Below are 27,544 nucleotides of genomic sequence, written 5' to 3' on the forward strand. Positions count from 1 at the left end.
CGTGAGGTTACACCGTTAATCGAATTGAAAAGCTGCCAAACTGGAAAGGAATCTGGTCAAAAATCCATGCGACGCCGCCGGCAGGGTGATGAAAGTGGGATGATGAATAAATAATTCTCAAGGTTAATCTTACCATTTATTATACAGTGCTGCAGCTGACCCTTGTGTCCTTGAGGTTAAAATTTATCAAAACTGTTCTCTGGATCATAGTCTCAATGATAAATGCAAAACAGTGCTGCCGCAACAGAAGAGGGATAAATCTTAATCTCTCAAGTACCACTTAACATCCGGCTATTTATTTCCCATCTGTGCGTGGACTTAAATGGTGTTACAGCAGATTGAAGTTTGTTATGGAAATGGCCGAACACCTGTAGAATGAAATGCAATCCAATCCAATAGCCTTGCAACAAAGGTGCTACTTGTAAAGTTCATTATGTTCAATGTTGACTGCCCTATGGTGGCTGGTTGCATTTTTCTGTACCATTCTAATGGCTTATTTGTTCCTCCATGTAAAAACATGCAGAGGGGAAATGTTAAGACAAAATCCCATGCCCTATATGTTCAATCAGGAGATATTTGTTAAAAAATATACTGTATAGCTTTATTGATAGAGCTGGTTGGTTGTCAGGCCAAACAAAAAAATGAAATGCGTTTCAGATTTGTGATAAATGGTTGTGGGGAAATTTAATTTAGTAGATTTTCCTGGGTTTGCAATCCCATCGTGTGATTTAAAGCTCCTGAAAAGCCACTAAATGGACCTTTGGTTCAGATTTTCAATCTCAGCATCTGTTTCCAAGGTCAAAAAAGGGACTTTGAACTTCAGGATGTGTTTTTTTCATTTCATTATTGACCAAACCAAATTCATTCAACCTCAACCAAACCACAGCCCTACGCCTAAGGCTTGTCTACACAGAAAGCGTTTCAACATTAAGCATTTTCATCAGAGCTTATGAAGACATGCTTTTCGTGTCTTACTATAGATAAACATTCTTTCAAAAGGTGTCTTTGTTACGCACTTGGTTTGGCTCTGACTATCTGTTCTTAAAAAACATTTAACTCTTCTTTTCTCATTCCTTATTCTATAGACATTACCACAATCTGTTTATCGAACAAATGTCGTAATTGTAGTCATCAAAGAACGGCTTTCCTCGTCGATTCGTGGCACTGATAACATGCGTGCTGAAGTGCAAAAGGTCCATTGGTACCGTTTTGAAAAACAGGACCACACTTGCTGCTGCTGGAGCTTGAGGAGGCTCTAACAGGCCGGCTGAGCTCTGCTGACCCCGTCCTTGGATCAGAGCTCTATTGTCTAAATGTCAATAGAAGGTTAGCAAGATCTGGTTAAGGAGTGAATACAGGGTGCACTTATAGGAGGCATGAGAGGAGATCTCTGTGCCTTCCGGCCAAGGTGTAATTACGCAGAGCAGGTTTGCAGCCTGCGTTTGACATAATTAAGAGGAAGATGAGAGGCTGCGTCACCGATGAGGATCGAGATCACAGCATCAGGCACCACCTGTTGATGAAGCACCCGTCGTCCAAAGCACTCCAGTGCTTTATTTTTGGCAATTTGATGCAGAGGATATTTTCTCGAAATATTGGCTCGTCTAATGAGGAGGCCTCAACCTTTTTTTTTTTTTTTTTTTTGAATCGGTGGCAGCATGAGCCTGATCCTGCCAGCCTGCTAGCCACCGACTGCTGCAGTCGGGGTGCAATCCATTTTCACTCATCCCTGATTCCCTTGAATTATTTAATCTTAATACAAGCTGTGTTAAGTGCAGTCTCCGAAATAGCTCTGCATTCTAAATACAGCCAAGGAGGGCACCAAGTTACCAAAACTCGCTGAATGATTTATGGATTTCTGTAATAATAAACTGAGGCTGATTTATTTTGAGGGTCAAGATGGGGAGACAGAAACACGGCTCTTAAAGTGGTCCAGACAGAGGATTTCCCGGAGACGGTCGGAACACAAAACATAACTTAACGGTCTGTGTAGCTCCAAACCACCTTAAAACTCTACTGGGACAACGACACGCTGCAAAATGTGAATATAGATATACAGACATCCTGAGATCACACACTGAACATTCTTAGCAACTGTTATTACTCTTCCAGTGCGTCTGACTATCACTGTATTTTTATGTTGCTTGAACCTTGAATACAGATAAAGAGAAAGTAGGCCTCGTTTCAGCTCTGGTATTGTGGCTTTAAAAGGCAAATACACAAAGCATCAAGAGCAAAGAAAGCCATAACTACTGAATAAGGAGACAAGAATCCAAACACTCCCATTGTGTTTTCCTCTTCTCTGGAAAATATACGGGAAATAAAACCTTTGTCTGGTGATGGACTGTCTCTGTGACTGAGTCAAAAGTCCAAGTGCAATTTGATGCCAGTTGAAAACAAGTTAAACCGTATTCTAATGCCAACTGAAAAGGAGTTTGGTCAGGAGTCAGGTTTTATGGGGCTTAGGAAAACATAAAAGTGTGGTCACCTCCACGACCGAGTAGGAGTATTGTGGGTTCAAGTGGGATTTCGGTTTTTCTAGATGAGGCAATGACAGTCTGTTTATATGTGGAAGCTGTGCCACTTTACTTACGCTAGTACAGTAGCATGGATCTAAGGGTAGGCATTGAATTTTGCACAGACATTCCATGGGCTCCATTGGATGAATCCTAACGAATTTAGGGATTTCCTCAACCTTTCATTCAGTGCCAGCAGCAGCTCAAAGATGTCTCGACAGTAAAATAGCTCGACAGCTATTGAATGGGCAGTCATAATATCTGCACAGAGTCCTAACAACTTTTCCGATCCAGACTTTTCCTCTTGCTCCACACTTTCGGTTATCACGGAAATTAAATTACACTTTACAATGTCCAGGATTATGATTGATGACCAAAAGAGCAGCTTCACACATCCTCACTTCTCCACTTGTAAAATTTTGACTGCACTAAGATGAAGACCATGGAAAACCTTTCACATACTGTACTAAAATATCACCAGGTTGGCACCGCCAGTGACTGTGCTGCCTTGAAGCATTAAGCTCTGAACACTGACGGAGATACTGATATGATTAATTCGGTTGACGTGAACTGGACTTAGATAATCAGAAGAACTTGAATTTATTCAAGAAAAACTATGAATTAAATCAAAACATACAGTATCTCTTGCATGATTGATCATGCAATCGACTGCTCTATCCTCAGTGAACGTGTGAGAGAAATCTGACTGGAAGGCCTGCACCGACGCTTCTGCCCATGCAGCATTACAACAGGGCATGCAGACATGCATGGAGGAGGAAGACACAATCCTCTCTGACAGCATGTCGGCCGAGTCCACTGGGGGCTGACAGCAGAGCCCACATCTCATTTGTCAACATGGCCTTAAGGATTTCTGAAGATGTTCTGTGTCTCTTTGTGCCCCTTGGCTCGGCAAATCACAGGAAGTTTGGGTTGTGTCAAAGGAGACGTGATGCCAGGACAGAAACAGCTATAGCCCTTCTATCGCTCGTAATAGCAGCACCTGTCATTAGCTCATCAGCACTGACAGTGTAAAAAACGCAGACAAACTGGATAGGCAGGTCTTCTTAAAAAACAACAGCTGTGAACTTTTAGTCCCGGAGACATCTTCGAGGAACTAAGTTTCCTTAAGACAATTTTGTTGCCTGTATTTCCGCCGCAGTGTAAAGACCAGGGGACATAAGGCAAGTACCCGAGCTGATGTATGAACAACCGTCAACTATAACAACCTGTTCCACTCCTGTCCACCAGGCGATGGAACTGCAGAAGACTGAACGGAGGTACGTCTGCGACCGAGAACATGGTACCAAGAACCAGTTAAGAATGAGCTGGTTCATAGGTCCCCTGCTTGCGCATGCGTGTTATCACGTCTCCTGGAATTCAAAAAATGGCGGGCGACGGCCTAAGGGTTCGTTGTCGTTGTATGCTACATTTAACATCAGACGGCAACTTCTTTAGAAACTATCAAAACGACAGCACTATGATAAAAAAGTCACTCCATCTACTGCTCTTCTTTTGCTTTTCTGCCACTGTCAAAAGAAAGGTTAACTCCGGAGCAGAGGGTGTTGATAATGCAATCTCTTAGCTGGTTGTGGCCCTAGAACATGGCTTAAACCATAGCTCACTGAACGATGACGCTATATAAATCGTGATGGAGGAAATTCAAATCATCCTGTTGTTGATGAGTGATCTACTGCTTTGCAATTGGGATTATTAAGTCAACACTCGCAATTAAGAAACGAGCACTAAAATTACTAAGTGAGGCCTCGACTTTGTAGCCTATGTCATAGGCTTTATTCTGCTTCTGATGCCAATATGTTGAAGGGCAATTTAAAAAAAACTGTTAAAACAAAAAAAGGGGCCTGAATTGAAACGCTGTATTACTCAAACAATCAGGCATCTTCAGCGTTGCAACCCTCACTCTTAAGGTTTTTGTGCTTTCATTAAGTGCTATCTCAAGAGCACAGACGTTTTGGGGTAAAACGATTTCCCGGGTCCCTCGGGTGGAGACGTATAGTTCCCTCAAAGGTTCCTAGTTCCTTGGGTGTAAACGCAGCTCAGGATGCTTTGTCTACCGAGAGTTTACTGTTTCTATGACTGTTTGACTGTATATGCTATTTGTTATTGGTCAATTCAAACACAATTTGGGATAAAAGTAATAGAATTTACCTTTCAGACCTTTGTCTGCCAGAATCAATGGTAAAATTAATGAATGAATAAATAAATTAGGTTGTTGGACTGCTCATATGCCTCCACCCCAAAACAAGAACAATGGGGGGGGGAAAAAAAAAACTACACCAGTACAACAATATTAGATTTGCGGTCACAGGAACAGTTGGCCCTGCAGTACATCCAAATATGACGAGTAAGCCTCTTCAAACAACTGCAGTTCAGAGTTGTGTGGATTAAGGATTTTCATCGGTTAAGGTGACCCTGCACACTGACGCTGCGCCGTGCCCACCTTAACAACAAGGATGAGCAGAGTGTCGTCTCTTCCTGTGCCCAGACCTCAACTTCAAAAACTTCATAAACTGTAACATCAGAGAATTCTCTACAGAATTCTTCCTTTTTTCAGGTGACCCTTTCCCCCCCTCAGCTACAACCCAAAGATAGAGATACACTTACTAACTTTTGAGAAGAAAATAATAGTCCACCCAAAGTTCTTTATATATCTTAAAGGGCCCATATTATGCCCCCTTTTACACAAGTTTGAGAAGGTGTGGTGGTTTTCAGGTGTGTGAACTACATGTCTTTGCCAGTCCATGTCAAAACACCTCAAGGATCAAGCCACACAGCACCCTCCTCTTTCTGTATAAACAGCCCTGTGAGACTATGGTCGATTCCAGGTTTTTCCTGCTCACTCCTCGCCCCCCTCCCTTCGTGTTCCACAAAGCTCCGCCTCGCTCCTCCTCGCCCCGCCCCAGGTCTGCTGCCATGACAACAGTCGCACGTAACAAGGCACAAACACGACGTAGAGACCCGGGAGGCCCAGCGAACACGTTCTCGCCGGCAGCCGCGACCTCCGCCGCAAGCCGGCAGCCGCGACCGACCGCCGGGAGCCGCGACCGACCGCCGGCAGCCGCGACTGACCGCCGGGAGCCGCGACCGACCGCCGGGAGCCGCGACCGACCGCCGGGAGCCGGGAGCCGCCGCAAGCCGGGAGCCGCGACCGACCGCCGGGAGCCGCGACCGACCGCCGGGAGGTGCTGCTCAAGTTGGGGGCGTAGTCGCCCCAGTAGCAGGAGTCAACTTACGTCACTTGACGCCCGGGCTGTGAATGGCTCGTTTACAGACCGTCTGCACGATCGACCCAAACCACGAATCAACGACTCATTGTTTTCTTTTCATTCTTCGTGGGCTGGCAGACACCCCAGATAACCAAATATACGTGGAGGCAGGCTGAAAAGGTGCCTGGAGCATAATATGACCCCTTTAATATTCTAAACATCACATCAGCATCGTGACAACGTAAAAAGGATATTTTTTATTTTGTGTGCAGCGGAGAGCATTGAACAATACTATTCTACTGGAGGAGAGTATTGAGTTAATTTAAAATTTGCAGTTAAGAGTTGCAGTAATGTCATATTAAAAATGGATGAAAGAATGTGTGACAAACTCACAGCTCGCCTCCGCAGCTCACTGTTTTGGTTTGACAGAGCATCGTTTCCAGATGCAGTACATTAGGCGGCCGTGTACAGTGACTAGAACTTGACTTTTAGAATAGACAAGGTAAAATCAACACTAATTATCATATAATAATGTTATCTGCTTAAAAATTCGAATTAAGTTTAGTAAATACTATGAGCAGATTAAGTATTAGTGTGTATAGTGTGTGTGTTGGTATTTCAACATGACTCACTCGCTATACAGTATATGGCAACGTTTTTTCTTTCGGATTCGTGGGGTCTGCAGAGATGCGAGATGAAAATCAAAGCCGTGGCAAAACTGGGCTGTAGATTTTCTGCTTCATATTGAAGCGTGTTGGTAAAATAAACAATCTCCCAGCATTTTTTCCAGAATTGGCACGTGAGTCATTTGGTAAAGAGACCGTTTGAGAGGAGACAAACAGACAGACTGATGGACCCAAATGCAATTGTGCGTTATCCTGTTTATCATTGGTGCAGACCAATATCGCTGTCCGATCACGGGGAGAGGGATTGAGACACGGGGAAGGGACGCACCCGCCATGACGAATGAGCGAGACGGGAATGAGATGAGGAGTAGTCCGCTGAATAAATTAACAGATTAATGAAGTGAGAAGGAAGAACAGACGGCTCGACGCTGCCAACGACGACACGTTCTTCTCCTTCTAAATAGAAAGTGCTGCTTCTAAGAATAGCCGCTCATGCCTCTGGTTACGGGCTGCGATCGCCATCATCATTAGCGCCCTTGTGGTGTGATTCTCGACATAGCACGAGGTACAGTGTGACGGCGGGAGACGGTGGCGTGTTGCTAACTTGTCCTGTTCACCGGATTCTGAGATCCCTGCGGTGGTATTTTAGTCCAGCGACTAGTGCTGCTTCATTCAGGAGCCTGAAACTTCCTGATACTTACATGTTCTCCCTTTGAACCTGTCATTCAGATACATCATCGTAGGTGTTAGGAGGAAGACAAAACCATGGCCAAGGGTAATTGTACCAAAAGTTTAGAGGAAGTCAGAATTGTAATATTTTTCCCCAGAATCACATTCAAGATTAAAATGAAATCCAGAGGTATTGTACCGGTGGTACACGTGGGTGATGATTAATCTGAGTTCGTCATTCACTGAGTGAAGAGTGTCTCTACACAACCCAGATATGGGGAAGCGTTGACGTTTCTCCTCCGGTGTCCTCATCAACAGAGAGGACGATGGAGATGCGGTGATTCATGACCATTGCTGGTTGTAACGCTAAGTAATTCGGAGTCAACGGCTGTATTTGTGATACTAGCGGTGATAATCCAGCTTCACTGAGCCTCTTAAATATCATGCACTTTATCACTGCAGTGGCTGGTGTCTTTAAGATGTCTTACAAGACTAAAATGTTTGCTGCTTAGCAATGTCCCTACAGGCACGACTGCTTATGTCAGAATGACACTTCCTTCAAACTGCAAACACTGTGCCAGTGACCAATTCCATTTCTCATCCTAAATACCCTCAGAGCACCTCCAGCTATTAGACTGATCCATATGCCATCTCCCCTGCCGCCCTACACAAAGTACTTCCACTGTATCCAGTATTTCGACTGTAAACAGGGGCTTCCTGCATACTGTACAGGATCGGAGGTCGGCTGTTTGTACAGAAACCACATTGGCAGTGACTATTTTTAAGACGGTCAAAGGCAAAACTGTCAATAACTGCAACAGCGGGAGAAATCCAGGGTGGCCCCGGGGTGAAAGGCAGCATGGCGTGATGATGCATGAGCTAATTAGTGCTGGCCATTAAATGCACTGTTCACGTCGCTAACAAGGTGTGGTGCATTTGTCACGCTGAGATCAAAAAGTGGCTGGCGGCATCCCACTACTGGCTCATTGGCATATGCTAATTCCTAGTGGCACGTCACGTCTACGTGACACTGTTGTAACCGTTTCACTAGCGTGCGGTATATTTAAATGGTAAATGGATTACATTTATGAAGAGATTTTCCCTTCTTAACCACTACAAGTCACATTCGCCATATTCCACACCATTTCTATATGCAGCGCTTTTCTATCACATCATTCGCTCTTGGACGGCAGTCAGGGGCAATTTAGGGTTGAGTGTCTCGCCCAAGGACATTTTGGGAAGCAGACTGGAGGACCCGCGGACCTTCTGGTAAGAGGACGACCTGTTCTACCTCCCGAGCCAACAAAAAACATATGAAATTAGAGTGGCAGCCCATACTTCCACCAAAGCTGAACAATCCTTCACGTTATTATCTACTTTTAAGAGTGGAAATACAGAAGAAATCTGCCCCTTGAATCTGTATCTGCACCAAATTTTAATCAGTATGTCCCCAAAAAATCGCGTCCATGTTTTTTTTTGTAAGAAAAACACAAGCAGGTGAAAATATAACCTCCATGGCAGAGGTAACAAAAAAGGCTCCTGTCCATTTTAACACCAAGATGCTTCTCAGTTTGAGGCTAGTGATAATACAGCTGGATCACTTCACCCATGCATCTGCAGCTTTTGGCTCTTTAGCACTTTTCAAATGGGTTTTCCGATAATATTCGTCCACAACGGCCAAGATGTAAAAACCCCCCCAAAAAAACATTTTAGTGTCATGAAGTCCAGTGCAACATCAGTGTGCAACACAGAATGATGGAAGCTGGTGACACACCACACACCTCTGTGACACATTATCAACAAGAACTGAACAAGCTGTAAAGGGTAAGATGTACTAAATGGCTAGGCCTTTATAAGTATGTGGTATATTTTTCCTACATAAGTATTATGTCAGTGTTCAACATCCGTATGAGGTCGTTGTGAAATGTCTTTGTACAATTTCTCACACCATTGCCTTGTAACTGGAGTCCCTTTAATGCTATATTCGAACACATTAATAGCTAATGACTGGAATTCTTTTCAATAACAGAGCTCCTGAATGTATCTAAACAGTAGCTGCCTCTTGCTTTATTCACAGTCAGCAGATACAGTAAGGCTCTGCACATTTTCTTATTAAAATAATGGATTAAGGTTGCGAGGATAACAGTTGAGGTGGCAACTTTGCTTTTTGAGGCAGGAAAAGTCCAGGTGTTAGTCAGTGCACACGCCTGGTCACAGGGATTCAGAGACATTCTACCTGGATAAAATGAATTCTGCCACCGTGTTCTCACTGCCGTCCGCCCGGCCTCCGTGCAGTCGCCCCGATTGCCCTCACAGCGCAACAGTGCTGGCTGGTGTTGCGCTACATCACTTTGCCCACTTATCCTCCAGCACGAGTGGGACTTGAAAACTGGCAAGCAAACACGTAAATATGCAGACATAGACTTAAATATTTAAAGTGACATCACTCTCGTGAAAAAACAACGAATCCTGGTGACAGTTTCTGGCTCATAAAAAGAAAAGAAATAGCATCAGGAAGGCAAAAGGAAGCATTTTGAGCCTGAAACATGGTCACTGATGTTGACTCTCTCCTATTAATTTCGGAATAAAAAAGTGCAAATGGTGATACACCGCTTCATACCATGGAATTTCGTGCAGGTGAAAAATCACATGAACCTGCAGGGTTCCAATGCTAATACACCACGGAATGTCTTTCCATCACTGTAGACGACACTGACTAATCAATAGAGGGCACAAATGTGGAAAACCTCACTAGACCACCCACTGGAGCCTTTACAGCAGCAAAGCTCATTATTTAAAACTTTCTGCTAAAGATTAAAAATGTATTTTTGTGAGTATGTTTGACAAGGATTAATGTTGATATAATCTATTTGTATCAACACGGAGCGATACCCAGGACATTTCCATTCAACATGTTGTGGCTTTAGACTGAGGAAGAAATGCAATGCTGAAAAAAAGCACACACTCAACATTTTCTGCAATGGCTGTAAAAAAAAAACCGAATGGATGAATAAAACAATAAATGGATGACGAGACATAAGCCTAAAGAGATCAAAGAGGCTTTGAGGAGAGAGCATCTGGGTAATATTTCTGTAATGAAGAAAGCAGTGCAGGCGGATTTTTGCTTCTTTTTTTTTTCCAAAGAGGCAAGTCAATGGAATCTGGAGCATTCACAGGATGCCACGCAAAATTTGTCCTTTGATGCTTGTGATGTCCCGCGATCCCAGTGCTATTACTAGAGAGTTATAGGTGAAACCTTTTTCTCTTTTTTAATTACATCAAAATTTAAAGGAAAGCATGTGCATCAATTGAAACAAAGTGAATTTTTGCACACAAATGACTGTAGACTGAATAAACATCATACAGTTTTATGAAATCTGAACTTTTTTTAAATTATCAGTGCAGAGTCTAGGAGAAAAATAGTTCAATCACTAAATCAAAAATATATAAATTGGTGGAAGTTTGCACATGCAGTGTTTCATTACTTTAAAAAACCATCCCATATTCACTGGCAAAAAAGGCTATAGCTAAATAGAGCTAGCAGATTTCTCATTCAAGGCAATATGGTAATTAATATACAATATATGGCCCTCAAGGTATATGCCAAATGATCACACAAAGTATTTTTAACAAGTTGGGACCCATGCCTCAACCAAGAGCTTTTTAAACCAGTGTAACTTGCCAACATTTAGCAGCCATGGGGGTAGAGCAGCCGCACCCACCCCTCGAGAGACCAGGCATAGAACATTGATGGAAAAACATAAATAGAAATAAATAGAAATTATATATTGATCCGATTAATGTAAAATGACTTAATTGCATTTTCCACTTCAATATTGAAGATTATTCTTCCAAGAAAGAACTGAAAAAAAGAAATTACCCCGGCTGGGACAAGCTTTTAGTGGAAGGAAACATGTCTGTAACTGGTGACAAATTAACAAAACATAAGGTGTCAAATGACCAATATTTTACACCTTTCGCCGCCTGCCAACTCTAAACAGAAGCACCACGTCATTGTGGAACAGGGCTATTTCTGCTGGAAGCATTCCAAATGAGTTTCACATATCTAGTAATAAAAAAACCAACCCATACAGTGTATTTCAATTATGGCAATAGTCCAAAGGTGTAGATTATTGTGTAATGCTTTAAAACATCTCCCTGCCCAACAGCTTGCATGTTCGAAGGCCTTCTCTTTCAAATTATTAACTTTCCCTGCAGCTGGCAGGTGCATGTTCCATCTGCAGTCTCTAATTGGAGGAACATTGTCAAAATGGGAACACACACTGTACACCACATGAATCAGGTTACTCTGATTAAATCATTCACAGGCAGAGCCGTTATTAAGCAGCCACACAAACCTGCAGCAACGACGGAGCGCACAACGTAAGGGGGAGCGGAATGATTACTAATGATTAATAAAAAGCTTCACATTCTGTACACTTCTATTTCTGATGACTACTCCCTTATTACACTTTTCATGGTTGTGTTAAGGCATTCACAGTGGATTGGTTAAGGTTAGAGAAATTAGGGATTGTGTTCTGGTTTAATTTAGAATTTATTTTTTTGTTTATTCACATTTACCCCAAAACCATGATCTTTCCCTAACTGTAGCCAACATGTGTGTGTCAGCTGAACCTGACCACAGACAGGACATTGGTCTCTGGTTTGACAGTTCACTTTGTACATCTGCCATCCTCATGGCAACAATACTGTCATCAATAAATGTACAGTAGGCATTCATTACCACATTAGTGGGAAAACAGTCTAGTTTTGTATGAACTATATGAGCTTCAAGCAGACGGGGTTGAGAGAGCACAAGAGGAGCAAATGTGTTTTGCTTAGATTGTCACCTTCCCCAAACACACTCCACTAATAATATATGATAATGCATTCCACCTAATTCCACCAATGTGAGCCCCAGGTGTGCTGTGAGCCTCCAGCCACAAGGAGAAGTGCAGCGCCTGCCTCTGCACACTGGGCACTTAACTGTACTTTGCATCCTCATCTTTTTTTTCTCTCACTCACATTTACCATCGAACAAAAAAACTAGTGACGGGGCACTGTGTGTGTGTGTGTGTGTGTGTGTGTGTGTGTGTGTGTGTGTGTGTGTGTGTGCGCGTGCGTGTGTGCGTGCGTGCGTGCGTGCATGCATGCGTGTGAACTGTAACTTTTGAGGATACACTTGAGCAGGAAAAAGTCGGTGTACATCACAAATCTCAAAAGACCCAAACAATCTAACATTGCGCTCAATTTAGAGAGGAACAGTAATAACCAGTGCCTCAAAGTAAAAACACAGGTAGACGTCATTAGTCAAAAACATACCTACATTTTGTCTTTGTAAGGTTTTTTTATTTCCTTAAAATAAATCATTACTGACATGTTAATGTGTGAGTCACATCTAACTGTTGTAGCTGGATCAGTTGGAGCCAATTTAAACTGCTTCATAAACTGTTAGGATAGTTTAACATGTAACAATATAATGTACAGTATAAGCTGATATTCATAAGCTGATATTAAGGAATGGCAGTAGAAGTGTAATGTAGGACAAAAATGAAATGCTCCAGTGAAGTTCAAGTTAAGTTCTTGCCTAATCGTACCTAGTTTCCTTTACTTTGGGTAAAATGACCAGCCGATATCTTGACCGATCACACGTATGCTGCTCCTCCGTTTCTGAATGTGAATCATTGAAACTGTAATCATTGTGTTAAAGCGCATGATTAGTTTGCTGTCCAAAAACAAATTGGAGGGGGAGAAATCTCCACAAAGATAATTACCAGAATAGATGTTCTCGCAGGCATTTGCATGAAAGTAATGGGCACGCTCTCAAACACAAATTTAGCACTTCTTCTCCGCAGCACCGTCGCAGTGTAGCAGAACATTGGCAAAACTAAACTTCGAGCCCTCCGTAATGATTTGCTTTGGAATAAAACTACTCCTTCCCCAGCTACAGCCAGTTTACCTACTTGATGGAGCTACTGCATAAATGTAACAGGGCTTAATGAGAAACAATACAAGCCTCCACCTAGTGTTGGCAAGGCTGCCTCTCCATGTGATGTGAAGAAAGAAAACTGAATTTTTTTGGCAGGCGGCCGTGAGTCACTTTGTCAGCGCTGAACATTCCTGCTGCACTCATTACTCCTTGATTACATCACCGCAGTGTCTGCGGGTGAAAAGGTCTTTTTCCCTTCATACCTGTGGAATAGCTAGAGGTTATAGGCTGACCGCATTCAACAGCCAGGCAGCAGGTTGTGTAGTGATCACAGTACGACAACATGAGTTTAGTCTCATGTTATTTTTTAATTACATTTTTTTCTTGTCTTCTCAGCCCTTTACGTATGTGTTGACATATAGCAGAGGGTATGTGGCTACTTTTTTAATAGATATCACATGGTTCTATGGGAAGACAGAGTTGCATAATTTATGTAAATATAACTTAATTTTTTGTTTCAAGAATGTTATGAATCTGGCCGTTTGAGGAGTCTGGCAGAAATCAGAAGATGATAAACTGTGTCAATAAATATTTGCGCTGCGAAATGTTCAATAACTTTGGCATTTTGCACCGGCGATTACACTCCAACAAAATTGTGCCCGACTTTACTGTTAACAAAATAATTTCAGCTCCAAGGTCCACAGACAAAATGGAATTGACATTGAATGAGGAAGATAGGTGTTCTCCTCTCTGAAAAATGAGCAAATATCCAAAACAGGCATCATTTGGATCAACTGATCACAAATTCTAAATCTTATTTGGCAAATTGGTTTACTTTCATCTTTCCTGCAGCAAAGGCAGCAAATAAACCCTTAAAAGTTAGGTCTCCCAACTTTTGTGGATGATTTACGAACCCTCTGACTACACAAAAGGTAGTGTTGGACTGAACTGTTACTTCACCCTCTGATGACTTGTTAGGAAAACTGTAGTGTGGGAAGTAGTGCTATATGTTGCAATCAGAATGGTTTGAAAAAGGAAAGTAATAAAGGAAGACAGACTGGCAGGTCTGTGATTTGCTCTGCAGCAAGATATTGACCCAAACCATAAGAAGAAAAGAATAAATGATGTCTTCACATGATAGAAGATTTGCTCAGACTCCAGACTTTAAAGGGGCAGTAATTGATTTTAAACCAATAATTGTAAAAAGCTCATATTTGGCGGAGAATTATCAGGTACTATAAGTGAAATGCTTGTTCATCAGCGGCAGCCTTGGTTGTTTACAAAAGTCGATTCCTCCCGCCCATTATCAAATAGTTGGTTGTGATTGGACCGGCTAGTTTTCTTCTGGAGGGGAAATCACTTCCCACTGGAGGGGATCCAGACCGTTTTCTGGCAGAGCAAATTTAAATGAGCTCCCAGAATTCGTCTGGGCCCCAGGCTAACTCAGAACCTCCTCAGATTGAGTACATAGCATGGAACTGGGCCACGGCTTTGTACTGTAAATTCTATGGCCATCGTGTTATGGTTAGCAGCTGTTAGGACAAAGTGTTTTTAACTCCCTGCTTCTTCCAAAGCAGCCGACATTTATGGACTCTGTAGGATTTCAGGATGCCAGAAACAAAGGTAGATGGCCTCTTGCTACAGGATCTGGTAAACCCGTGCGAAATTGTGTCGGGGAACAATCGGTACAACAATAATAGAAAACCGGAAAAAGGACAGACAATACAGTACTTCCGGAACCAGCAGCTCCTCCGAATGTGCATCACTATAGTTTTGCGTTTGTCACCCCTTACTGAGGGGAATGTCAGGGTGTGACAGCATGATAGTTTTAGGTACATCCCTACGGTAGCATAGGGCTCTTGTATAGGACAGTGGATAAGTGAGGATACCAGACAAGCCACGGTTCAGCCCGGGTTCCTGCTCCTGCGGCACCATGCACCATGATTACATTTAGCATCTGCCACAACTTGGATTAGAAGTAAGACCTAAAGCACATACCTGAGACCTTTCTCCATTGCTCACCTTCACGCTTTCTTCCCCCCTGCTCCTGCCCAGGACGACTCAGTGAGCACAATCTTCCCAAAAATCTCATTAGGGCCCAACACAGCCACTGAGCGCCGTTGCATTATTCATGTGTTTTTCCCAAGCACCCCCCAAAAAAAATGGGTGAATAAATCCATCTGATGTTTAAAATGCGCAGCATGAAAATCAGCTAGGTTACATGGAAGCATATGTTTATACTAACAATGCTGCAGCTGGGCTCCTGCGAACTCATGAAAACTCATCCATAAAAAGTGACCCAAAGTAAGTAGCATTAAAGCACATGGACATATAATTCATACAAATCATGTAATAAATAAATGCCTCCTTAATAAGCTGCATTAGACATATTGTGTTATATTTAAATCACTTAGAGACCATCAGTTTCATACCACACGAGTCATCACAGGGCTGAGATATTTCAGTTGGACTCATTAGCTTGTGAGCATTAGCATTTCATTTATGCATGGCATGCAAATTCACTGTATGCGTCCTTAACACTCCCGACTGAGCCTTTCACTGTATCCATCAGCGCAGATGATCTGCATAATTCTTCAACTTATGTTAGAGGACCTGTCAAACGTGAGAGTCATGGAGATCTCCTCTCTGAAAAATGAGCAAATATCCAAAACAGGCATCATTTGGATCAACTGATCACAAACCATCAGTTTCATACCACACGAGTCATCACAGGGCTGAGATATTTCAGTTGGACTCATTAGCTTGTGAGCATTAGCTCACAACTTATGTTAGAGGACCTGTCAAACGTGAGAGTCATGGAGATCTTGTCCTAATGTGCATGGCAAGGAAAGAGTTTTGGGGGATTTTAGTGTCTCCCTATTGTTTTCATCACAAATACAGGTGACTGAGTTGATAAAGCAATTATGTTTTTGCTTAAAAATATCAGTAATTGATTGAAGATCAAACAGCTCTAAAGTCATTGTTTGGGTTGCCAGCTGAGCCTGATGATTTTTGAAAACCTCTCGATATAAAACCAGGAGCAAAACTCTAAATTTGGACAGATAATCTGGCAGTACCCAGTGACGGTCATTAAAGGAGACCATATTCTGCTCATATTCAGGGCCATAAAAATAATTTGGGTTATTACTTGAAGAGGTTTACATGCTCTAATGTTCAGTAAATACATCAGTTTCCTGTCTCTTTAAGGCCCCACTCCCAATGAAGCCCAGTCTGCCCTCATTGGCCAGCTGGCCCACTCTCTGTTGTGATTGGTCAACCACTTCCAGCAAATGTAGGAATTTATCTCGCTAATGCTGTACCTGGCTTTGAAGGTAGAGCTTTTCTAGTCATAACGACCAGCCAAAGCGCTTTTTCTTAACAAGTCAGATTCACAAACACATCCTTACATCTTGTTTTGTGACGTTCTTTTCATCACACATCTTCAACACTTCCTACCGAACAGCCATCAGGCACAATTAAGGGTACAGCTGTCTTGCCCAAGGAGACTTCGGCATGCAGACTGGAGGAGCCGGGGAGCAACTGACCTCCTGGTAAGTGGAGGACCCGCTCGACCTCCTGAGCCCCTTAGCTTACAACAACCTCCGTGTGAACTGAAAATCATGCAGAGATACCGTTATGTCACTTGCTAGAAGCAAGCTGTACAGCTCCATCCTGCCAGTAGCTAGGGTGTTATGTGTAGAATTACATCCTACATTGATTCAGAGATTTAGTCCATACAGCAGCGGTAGTAACAGCACCTCTGGTACAACCACGTCTTCCTCGCTGGGGGCTGTTTTTATGACCCGAGTGCAGACAGTATGGGAAAATCGCAAACATCTTCCCTCTGCTCCATTTCTATGCAAGCCCGGGATTCGAGCATGAGGTTGCAGTATCATTTCATGACTCCATTTTCACCTTCACATGAGACATACGCTGCAGGCAAGCCCCGAGGAAGGCGGGAGATTCCACAGCTGTTGCTGCTAAAATATGCAAATTGGTAAAATATTGTTCCAACTAAATATAACCCGCCATTAAACTTTTAGTGATGCATTAAGCAGGAGTATAATGCTATAATGACCCCACTGAGTCACAACCTCAGGATGATTTAACAAACCAGTGTGTGTGATGGCTTAGGATGAAGGGAGAGCGAGAAATGTATGAATAAATATGCATGTACCAAGCGAACACTGGTGTTACAGCGGACTGTTGCATGGCTTTGTCTAAGTTTAATAGCTTTTGGAAGAGCTACGGCTTGTATTCATTCATCCAATATAAAGGATCACGCGTTGTAGGTTGATGTGAGCGTGCCACATCCGAGCGAGGACAGGTCCAGCTTGATTTTACCGTCAACGAACATACATGTGCGGCGTTGTGGCATGTTGCCACACGGCTCCTGTCTTCAAAGTGCCATAAGGACAAGTGACTCTCATCACCATGTGCAATCGGAGCATGAGGCTAACTCAAACTGGCAGATGGGTAGAGGGCATCCAGTAAACAGCCACACAGGTCAGGGTGACATCAATGTGTCTTTTATTGGCCGGTCGACAAAAGAGGGGAGGCCTCACGCAGGCACAGGCGGCGAGGCCACATTTACACTGCAGTACAGCACCTCCTGGCTTTAAAACACACCCTCACAAAGCTGAAAGAGTGGCTGAACTCTTTAGTGTTTTTGTTGTTACTTTTGACTTTTATTCTTTCAATACTTGTTTTCATTTTTACACATCACTTATGGTGGATGTGCAATACGAAAAAAAAGGACCAGTGAAACCCAGCAGATCAGGGCCTCCTGCAGTCTGAGCATGGATCAGCGAACTGGCCATGGCACCTTTATGCGATGGCCTTTATCGTTTGTCAGAGAGAGGGGCCCTCTCGGATTGCGGCGACCAAAATGCAAAGAATACACAGACCAGGAACTGGTCATATAGCTGATAATGATACTTAAAGATACCAGCCACTGCTGAGTGTCCATGAGGTTGGAGCCCCTGCTGGAGATCCAGAGTTGTTCTCCCCCTTCACTTATGACATTAGAAAAGTCTTATTGCATTGTGAGATCAGGAGAGTCCAAAATCCTGGATGTTATCGTAGCTTCTACACGCCATTTACTTTTATGAACCCCTTCTGTTAAAGTATTAACTGCTCAATAACACAGCAATGGTTTGCACACATTTATGAAACAGGATACAAATATGTCTTTTGACTTAAATGTGTGTTACCATTGGTAGCAACCATGTTAGTGTAATGTCTCAGCATGTTAGCTTTTTACTATTGACTGAATGTTATTGACTGAATTGATTAACAAGGGTTAAAAAAAGAAAGGAAAGCATACCATAGAGAAACTGTCTTGCCTAGTGTAGTCTAATTATTGATGCTTTTTAAATTACATTTAATGAGAATTTTTACTATATTTAATACAACTATGAGGAATAAAGAAATTATGGTAATATCCTGAACAGGCAGTAGTTTAAACACACATAATGTGTATATATATATTTGATTTTAAGAAAGAAAAACACTACATCAAGAAAGAGCCACTGATTCCTATATGGAGGATTCTGTTGGACTCAAGGGCTGTGTGTATGAGGGGTGCGTGCGTGCGTGCGTGTCTCCACCTGCTATGCGACTGTGTGTCCTGCTCACACCAGACTGTGAATCACGCTCGGGCAAGAAGGCAGAACTAAGGCCCGTCTGCTTTCATTTATAATTCAGCCCAGCGCCACATACCATTTGTCTCCAGCAGAATTACAATTTCATATCTCCTGTTTCTGGGGAATTGCTTTTTTACAAAAAGGGGGGGGGGGGGGCACACCTACTCAAGGTTTCAGGTGTTCTTTTATAAAAGCTCTTTAGGGAATGAAGGAGCATCATGTTAAGAAATTATCAGCAAAAAAAAAAAAAAAAGACACCATGAAAGACGTGAGCAATTTTAAAGGCTTCTAAAGGGTTGCATTTGTCCATCAACGAGGCAAATCAATAAATCTGCATTACCGGAATCTCACTTCTTTTTCTCTAATCAACTGTATCAAATCTCTTCATATACAAGTATTGTATATACTTAACTGACTGTACTACACAATCAATTTACTGGTAAAATACAGTAACAATATGAAGGTGTATCATTATGTGTATCATCTGGGTAACTTTTGTCAGATTTACCAATCACTACAAGTACAAACACTTACATTTATGGAAGACTGGTCAAGGGTCTGAAAACTAAAATAATGTCATTCTTGAGCATAAAAGCTCATTCTTTACCTGAATTCCTCTGCTCCACTGTTTTCCACTTAATTTGCAGGCCGTGTACTTGAGCGGTGCTGCATGCTCCCAGGGCTCCAAAGTCCCGTCCTCCCCAAATTAGAAAGAAGTTTCCCCAAGATCGAAAAACTAGACTTGGCAAATCCATAATTTGCGCTAAGGTCCAATAACAAAGCACTTGCACCGGCTCAGACAGAGGAGACATTTCCTCCTAATCAGTCCCTTTTCAAGTTTCTCCATTGTGACCAAGGAAGTCACGCCTGGGACTGCATCCGACTCAATTTCTGCAATTTCATATCAAATGTGGGACAGGAATATTTCCCCTACGTAACAGAGGCAAATCACTTCACTCCAGGGTGCTCTTGAAAATGAAATCAGAGTCAAAATAGGTTATTGAGGCATGCAAAGCAAGAAAACAAATATTAAAGTCCTGTATTTAGCAGTGCATACAGGCTTAAAGCCCCTCAAGTTAAATATTCATGTCAAAATAATCAATAATCAAGGATAAGGAAAAGCATCCTGAAGTTTAATTTATTAAGAGTTAAACACAGGGCAGTGTGGATCTGTGACAGCTCATCAGATATCGATTCAAATGATGGAAACTGTTCCAACAAAAGACCGACTGCTGTAGATGTGTGATACTGTAAATGCAAGGGCCAAACCACATACACAGACATCTGTCATGTGAAATTAACAAATCCTGTGGGTTCATTCAGTTTTATCACTAATATTAAGAAGTCAACTAAGGACATTTTGAAACTAAACATTGTCTTGGCTACTACCAAAAAAGTTTTGTTGTTTGCAATTAGAAATTCTACTGTATGATAAATGATGCAAATTCAGGTCTAATGCTGAGAGTGCACATGGAAAAGAGGTGCAGGTCTGCGTGCCTGCTCTCTCTATTTGATTATAAGGTACAGAAATAGAAAAACAGAGACATTTGGAACAAAACGAACTCTCTGCTCAGCAAAATAACAGGAGTTAATGAATCATTAATACCTCATGGTTAATGTCTTTATGTCAAAGAAGGAATACGGAGGATCGATTTATAGCTCAGAGATAAAGTGCACAAACATCCAGTGGTGTCCAGTGAGCAGTGAGAAAGACAGTGTGTGTGTGTGTGTGTGTGTGTGTGTGTGTGTGTGAGAGAGAGAGAGAGGCAGCCAAACGCTGACTCTTTGGTCAACTTGTCACCACTGGTTCTGACTCACCGCTTAACCTTTGTGAGCAGACGCCATTATTAAGTACAACAGTGGCCCCATTGGGAGAGAGAAATGGATAAATGGATGGGGCTGCAGCAGGCACACACCCTCACACACAGATTATGATCGAAGGAATATAGGGTTTATATGGCTATTACTACATGGCCAATGTTAGCATTAACAGCCGATTTACCAGTCTAGAAGAAACAATGCAAGTTCAGCATCAAGTGTCATTCCTCAACTCACCAAAAACTAACTTCAATCATGGAAGGCAACAAAGGTGACATATTATGGAAAAATCACCTTTTCAGGGTTTGTGCAATTAAATGTGTGTATCTGTGGAGCTTGCCGGACCACAAACTGTGAAAAAAGACCACCCTGTTGTATTTTTGTGAGCTGGCTTAACCCTACAGCCTGGCTCTGAACCACAGTTTCAGATTTCTCTCCCACCCTGATGTCACAGTTGGACTCTTTTGGGGTTAACCCCGCCTGCAATCTGAGAATCTCCACTTTTCTGGTGAAGGGGACGTGAAATTTCCTACACTTTTTATAATCGGTTGACCAATCACAACAGACTGGGCCAGCTGGCCAATCAGAGCAGACTGGGGTTTATCGGGAGGTGGGGCTAAAATAAATCCAGGCGTTTTAGACAGAGGGTGAAAAGAGGAGCTGGAGGAATGGGCAGTATGAGAACACTGATGCTTTTTCTGAACATTAGAGCATGTAAACTTTTTCAAGTGGTAACACAAATTAAAAGTATGAACCTGAATATCAGCATAAAATGTCACTCTCGTTTTGCATCAATTTCTATAATTTTTAATGGTTTCTACTGAACTTATTACTACAACTGAAATTTCTACCTAAACACGCTAACTAGCTACTGTAGCCCTGGCATGGCAGGCCTGTATGGTCACTTTCCAATAGTGAGTCAAAGTAGTGTCCAGTCTGCACTCAAGCATCCATCACCACCCACCACATGCTCCTGGCATGTTCAGAGGTCTACCATGGCTATATAGTATACGCTTAGTCTTAAGGTGACTAAGAAAATCTCAAATGGTAAAATAACATAAAACATGCATTGGATCGTTACTATTGACAACTGTAGTTTTGTCCCAAAGACAAACAATGCTTTGAATTTAAAACTCACTGTATGTAACTAGTGTATATCCGTCACAATGAATTCTAACACAATGAATTGTGCCATATTACCATTAAAAATTAAAAAAGGGACTATTTTTGTTACATGTAGTGGTCCCACACTGTAAAACAGTAGAGCGTATGATTTGGCTGTGATCAAATCAATTCTTTGACACAGTAAATCTCTCTTTCTATCATTGATGATGTCCCAAACAAACAACGTGTGCTCTAATTTGCTTTCTATTCAAATAATGGAGGAAGACATCAATGTGATTACCTTATGCAGTCGGATATGACAAATATAATTAATGTTGTAAAGTATGGAAACCAATTGGAGGGTGTTCGGAGTCATTGGTTACCCAAAAACTGTCCGTCATTCTCTTTTCATTGAGCTAGAGTCGGTAGCCGAGAAGACTCCAGTGTAGCTGATGTATGTATTACGGAACTCTTTGGGGTGCGAGTTAATGTCTTCGATTTTTTTTTTTTTTTAATTGGAAAAGCCGCCAAAAAGCCCCGGGGGGATTTAGCAGCGACGTTGGCAGTGACGCTGGATGACTCTGCCAAAATTCTAAAGCCGTGAAAATTATACTGTGTGATTCAGCAGAACAAACAGAGCCCCCCCCCCTCCCCCCCAACTATCTCATCTTCATAACATTAAAAGAGTTGTTGCTCCTACTTGTGATCGCTGCATCTGAGGAAGACTGCGGAATTATGTTTGCAGACGAAGCAATGGATTGAAAATAGACCAGCGAGTGGGAACCCATGAGCTAATTACTGGCTGTGCCATGATCGTCTTTAAACACCAGGTGGGCACAACAATGACGGGCCCAGACAACAGAGGAGAACAAAAGGCCAGACCTGTTTAATAAAAGGAGGACCAGAAGTGAATTCACCACTAAGAACATGTCCTGGATGTGTGCTTGTGTGGTCAGACTATCCTGAAAGGTCACCGACAGAGTAATGAAATTCGATATCGTGCTCAAACCTCAGTCTATTGCACCAGTCATCAATGTATCTGCTTGTGGAACGTTAGTTTTGCCAATGATCGATGCTCCACATTCACTGTTTAAACTAAACTCGTAATTATGCCATTTTGAGGTTCACATCCCAGTCCTGAGCATATTCCTGTATTTTCTATATTGACTAAACAATTGACTGATGATCAAGAAAACAACAGGTGATTAGTCAATAATGATCATAATCTTAAGTAACCAGTCCGGACCGGTCCAGTAAGGGGTTTGATTACTAAAACCATTTGTCGTTCACTCTCTATGTCTTCTTGAAAATAACAAAAGAACACTATGTTTGCAGCCACACGTCATCATCATTTTCCTCACTGCATATTTGTGACCCAGTACTGTGGTGGCACTGGAAGAAGAAAAAAAAATATCTGCAAATGGCTGTCAATATGCTGCGCCTTGCAGTTCAAATACAATATCCGTAATGAGGCGGAGAGAGGATAGATGCTCCCACGAGTGACTACAGCGAACCATAGATATGAGTCCGGCCAATTGATTCACCCTAAAAACCAATAATTCATCCAAGCCCTGCGACTGTCGAGAAACCACTTCCAGTCAGTGCCTCTTCACATTCGGGGTTAGGCAATGTAACGGATCACTGGCAACTGTTTTGGGCCAGGAGAGAAGAGCAAAGGTTTGTTGAGGCCATCTCTTGCATCGCTCTTTGGAACAGGTATTGACACTTTTGCCTTTAAAAATCAGAAAATACTTGGAATGAAATAGTTTTGTTTCATTTTACCTCTATCTCCTCCCATTACAAGCCAAAAGTGGACATCTGCCCATCTTGCAAACACCTAATCCTGATGGATGTGTCCAGTCTGACAGCCATGGTAAATAACACAATGCATCCTCCTTTTGGACAGGCCAGAGGCCAAGTCATTTGGTCATACATGTTGTATTATTATTGCAGAAGACATTTCTTTTCTGGGATTAATTATTAATCTTAAATTGCATATGAATCAAGATGCTTCTCCTTTAAACTGCAGTTTCAGAATCAAATCAAGGACCTGGTGCGTCTTGACGTGTCCTGGTGTATCAGGAAGGATAGTTACAGGTCCTCGGAAGTGATTGTCTACGGAGAGGGCTTGAGCCTTGGGGTCTTGGTCTTCCATATTATGGCTGTTCCAGCTGTCAACACTGAATTTTAATGAACGCCCACTAAATCTCAAAATGCAACAATACCAAGGCTTTTCTTTGGTCGAGACTCTCCTGGATGAATGTATTATTAAAGGCTGACGATTCCATCAGACTGCGTGATGACAAGCTGGGTGCTCAGCCTTTGTTATTTTATTTTTTTTAAACTGAAGATTCGGATGAAAAGTGAAGTTGTTTAGCTGTTTGACTTCAGCCGCGTCCCACTGGGACATTTAGACTTTATTAATATTCGATCGCAAACCCAGTGATGCCCCCCTTGCTGACAGCTATGAAAGCTGCTAATGAGTGACAATAAAGGAAATAACTAATGACAGCAGTCACTTTTGTGGAAAGGTAACATTCATGCTAACTGTTCAGACTGATTAATTATGTTGTCTACCAGCACCGTTTCAATTGATCTCTTGCGCTGGCGAGGCTTTTATCTTATGATAATGCCGGCCCTATCGAGCATACTTTAATCTGACCCCAGTCATCACTAAAACCACCATGAGAGGCAATGAAGCCAGCTTTTAAACTGTGTAAAAAACATTTTGTCCGTGTGCGTGGGTGTGCATGAAAGTAAAGAGCAAGAGAGGGAGAAAAAAAAGATAATGTGACAACGTATTCTTGTCAAGTGTTTCCCAAAATACATCCCGTGTGCTTTTCAGGCACAGCAGGATGCTGCAATGATGCTCCATGCCCCTCGAAGTCTCCCGACATATGCTGTGACATTTTATTTATTTTTTTTATAGCAAGCCCTGTGCACACAGTCCTCTCTGCTCTGGGAGGTACACTTCATAGTCCTGGGCAAAGAGGAACGAAAGGGTGACAGGATAAGCTCAGTGGTTCTCAGTCGGTGTCCTGCTGCATTGATGGCCAGTACGTGTCGGGGCCAGAGAGCTGTCAGTAGTGTGAGTGGGATCAGTCCAGAGAGATGCTAAAAAAGTGTCAGTTTCCCACAGGGTTGACAGAGAGCTGTCAGTAGGCAGCTGTTCCAGGGAGTCCATAGCTGGCCAACATCTGATGGACCAAAGTCAAACATGATGGATCACCTGCTACATCTTCTTAGCAGCCACACGAAAGAAAGAAAAAGGATGAATGGCATGTCAAGAAAAGGACACAGATGGGCAGCAAACCCAAGTAATGATGGAACATTTCCGTGTAAGAATGTCAGATTGTTAACAAAACACAACATATATATGAAGAGTTCATTTTGGGCAAAGCATAAACAACTTCACGTATTCTCGCCTGCAACAGCAGCATCCTCCTCAGGCAGAACAATGCAATTTGGGATTTGGTGTGACATGAGAAACCATATTCACCCCACGTTCATCCATAACCCAGTAAACAATGTCTCATTTATTCCACAAGACGGACGGCACAAAGAAGTATCTGACAGAAACAGTTCCTGTACGTTCCCTCCTCGTTTTCATTCACACAAGCAGATCCGATCTGGCGTCCACAAACTGTAAGAAACGGCCTACACACTATACAGTACACAAGAGCAGCTCCACTCGTGAGAAAACACGTGATTACGAGGCCCGTGGCACCGGAGCATCGTTGAGGACGATCAATAGCGACAGATGAGCGCAGTGGATTGACTTCTCCCTCTGAGGGGCTGTGTCATGTCCACCCAATGTCAAAAAGACTGACAAGGCTGCGCAGATGTCCAAGTATTATGACTCAAACCTGGAGAAAAAGGCCTGTGGACTGGCCCCTCACTCTAAGTGACAAATCCTGGGTCTAGCATGATCACCATATCAGCAAGGACCAAGCCAAAGGTCAGGTGTGTTCCTGCCCTTGATATTCCTAAAAAGGTTTGACTTGAGATGAGCACATTCAACAGACTTGTGAGCACTGTCCTTTTTCCCGGATGTGTAAGAAATGAATTAACCAAGAACATGGGGACATGGACAGATCAAGTGGTTGGATGACAGTTTTGGCAAGGTTCATTATATTCATACCAGCATGACTGGTAAACTGACAAATTGAGCAGGAATAATCAACTGAGTATGTGACTGATCTAATCATTAACAATTTCTAACAATCTATTAATCATCAGTCATTTTTAAGAAGAATTTAAATAGAAGAGTAAATTAAAAAAAAAATGATTGTGAAACGTTGGTTGGACAAAACGTCTGTTTGTGCTAAAACAACCTTTTCGTCCTACTGGTAATGTTTAATAATAGAACCGTTATATTAAGGTTTTACCGTTACCATCATTTGAAAGCTCTCAGGTGATAGTGGCACTTATTAAATGTGGGTGCAGCAAAGGGACAAATGTAACTCCTGTCAAAATTAGCTCTAAAACAAATTATAGTGCACTTATAGTTCAGATAGTAGGTTTGAAACCTTGGATTTGCACGTTAGACAAGCCTTTACCTTTCCTTTAATATAAGAAAGTAATCAAATCCAAACGGCAAGGCTTCTGATTTGACAAATCAGAGCTTAATAGACCTTTAGAAGGAACTCCAACATCGCGTTAACTATCGATCGCTTTTTATTTTCCCGCTGCCCGGGATCGATAGCGCAGAGCCACGTGTGATAACACGGCAACGCTCATTTCCAGTGGGGGAAACAGGTGTGTCACAGCACTCCCTCGTTTAGCAGCACGAAAGTAGTGTGGCGAGGAACTCGGGACATTTTCTCTCATTGAAACCGAGAGGCTGGACTTGGTTGCATTTAGAAATGTCAGGTAATCTGTCTTTCAGAGATGAAAAGGCAGCCGTTGGCGGATACTCTTGTTTCCTCTGAAGAAATCAATGGAGGAGGTGGTTTTATTTGATAGAAAGCAGGGATGGAGAGACGGGTTAAAGGTAGAAATACATTTAGTAGTGGACATAGTGGGGAGGGGGCTGCATTGGTCCTAAGAATGAACAAGGAAACTAAATGGATGCTTAGGCCGTACAGTAAAATGTATTGAAGAGATTAAATTAAAAACATGGCAAATTAGGCAGATGAGAAATTATAAAAATGATGCGGAGGGCAGCGTCCAGCAGTACACAGAAGCAAGTAAACATTACTCAGTACATTTACGATCTTGTTGTACAGAACTGGGCCAGATGCTTTCTTTGCATATTTGCCAACGCAACAAAAAACATAATCTGAGGATCTTTCCACAATCTGATCTCCACAACTTTAAAATGTGCGTTTACTCTAACTGCATTATTACTCCACTCCCCTTTTTTTCTTTCCTTTCCCCGCTCACTCCTGTCCCACCCGTGCAAATGAACGGGCGAGTATGCGGTGTGGCAGGCCGGAGGAGTTTTTGATTTATTTCCGCGGCTCACACAAACTGATGCACTGACAGCCCAGATTGTTCTGCAGCCATGATAAATGCCCCATAAACAGACGCCCCGAGCCTGTTAAATGTGCAAACTCGAGATCCGCACGGGGCCAGGGGGAGAAAAAAGGAAAGGCGAGACCGGCAATCATAGAGTGGGCTGCCGTACTCTGCGCTCTCATTTCCACATTAAAGCTACACCAGGGCGACGGGATGAGACCGGTGATACCAGCCAAAGTAGAACAAATTATCCTTTCATGCTTGCTCCCCCTAATGTGGTCAAAAACATATTAAACATGCTTTTAGATACGTCTTATGATAATCCGGCATGGCACAATGTGTAGAAACTCAAACAAAATGATGGGTTAATTAACAGATAATTGCAGATAATCTGATTCTTAAACTGTCTAAGAGAAGGAATCATTTGAACTCTGAGGGCGATGCTGCCTCATCATTACACGTTTTTATCAACCGTTTGAGTATCTCTGTGGCCGTTCACACACCCATCTCAGGCCACCTGAGTCAGCACTGCATCTGTAAATCACACAATGAA

General features: G+C 42.5%; 1 protein-coding gene across 5 annotated transcripts in view; it reads right to left on the minus strand.

The window, feature by feature from the left end:
- Positions 1 to 27,544, minus strand: part of trappc9 (trafficking protein particle complex subunit 9) — a 165,841-nt gene that overhangs the window by 23,305 nt on the left and 114,992 nt on the right. Inside the window, exon 22 of one of the 5 annotated variants that reach the window (XM_047332053.1) lies at positions 24,451 to 24,769. The exons of 3 other annotated variants lie outside the window; for them this stretch is intronic. In XM_047332053.1, the coding sequence (XP_047188009.1) occupies positions 24,687 to 24,769 (83 nt within the window). In that variant the 3' untranslated portion in view covers positions 24,451 to 24,686. Of the gene's footprint in view, positions 1 to 24,450; positions 24,770 to 27,544 lie in introns of those variants that run through there. One more of the 5 variants, XM_047332054.1, reaches the window with a different exon arrangement.

This window comes from Scophthalmus maximus, chromosome 5 (assembly GCF_022379125.1).
Source record: "Scophthalmus maximus strain ysfricsl-2021 chromosome 5, ASM2237912v1, whole genome shotgun sequence".
NCBI lineage: Eukaryota > Metazoa > Chordata > Actinopteri > Pleuronectiformes > Scophthalmidae > Scophthalmus > Scophthalmus maximus.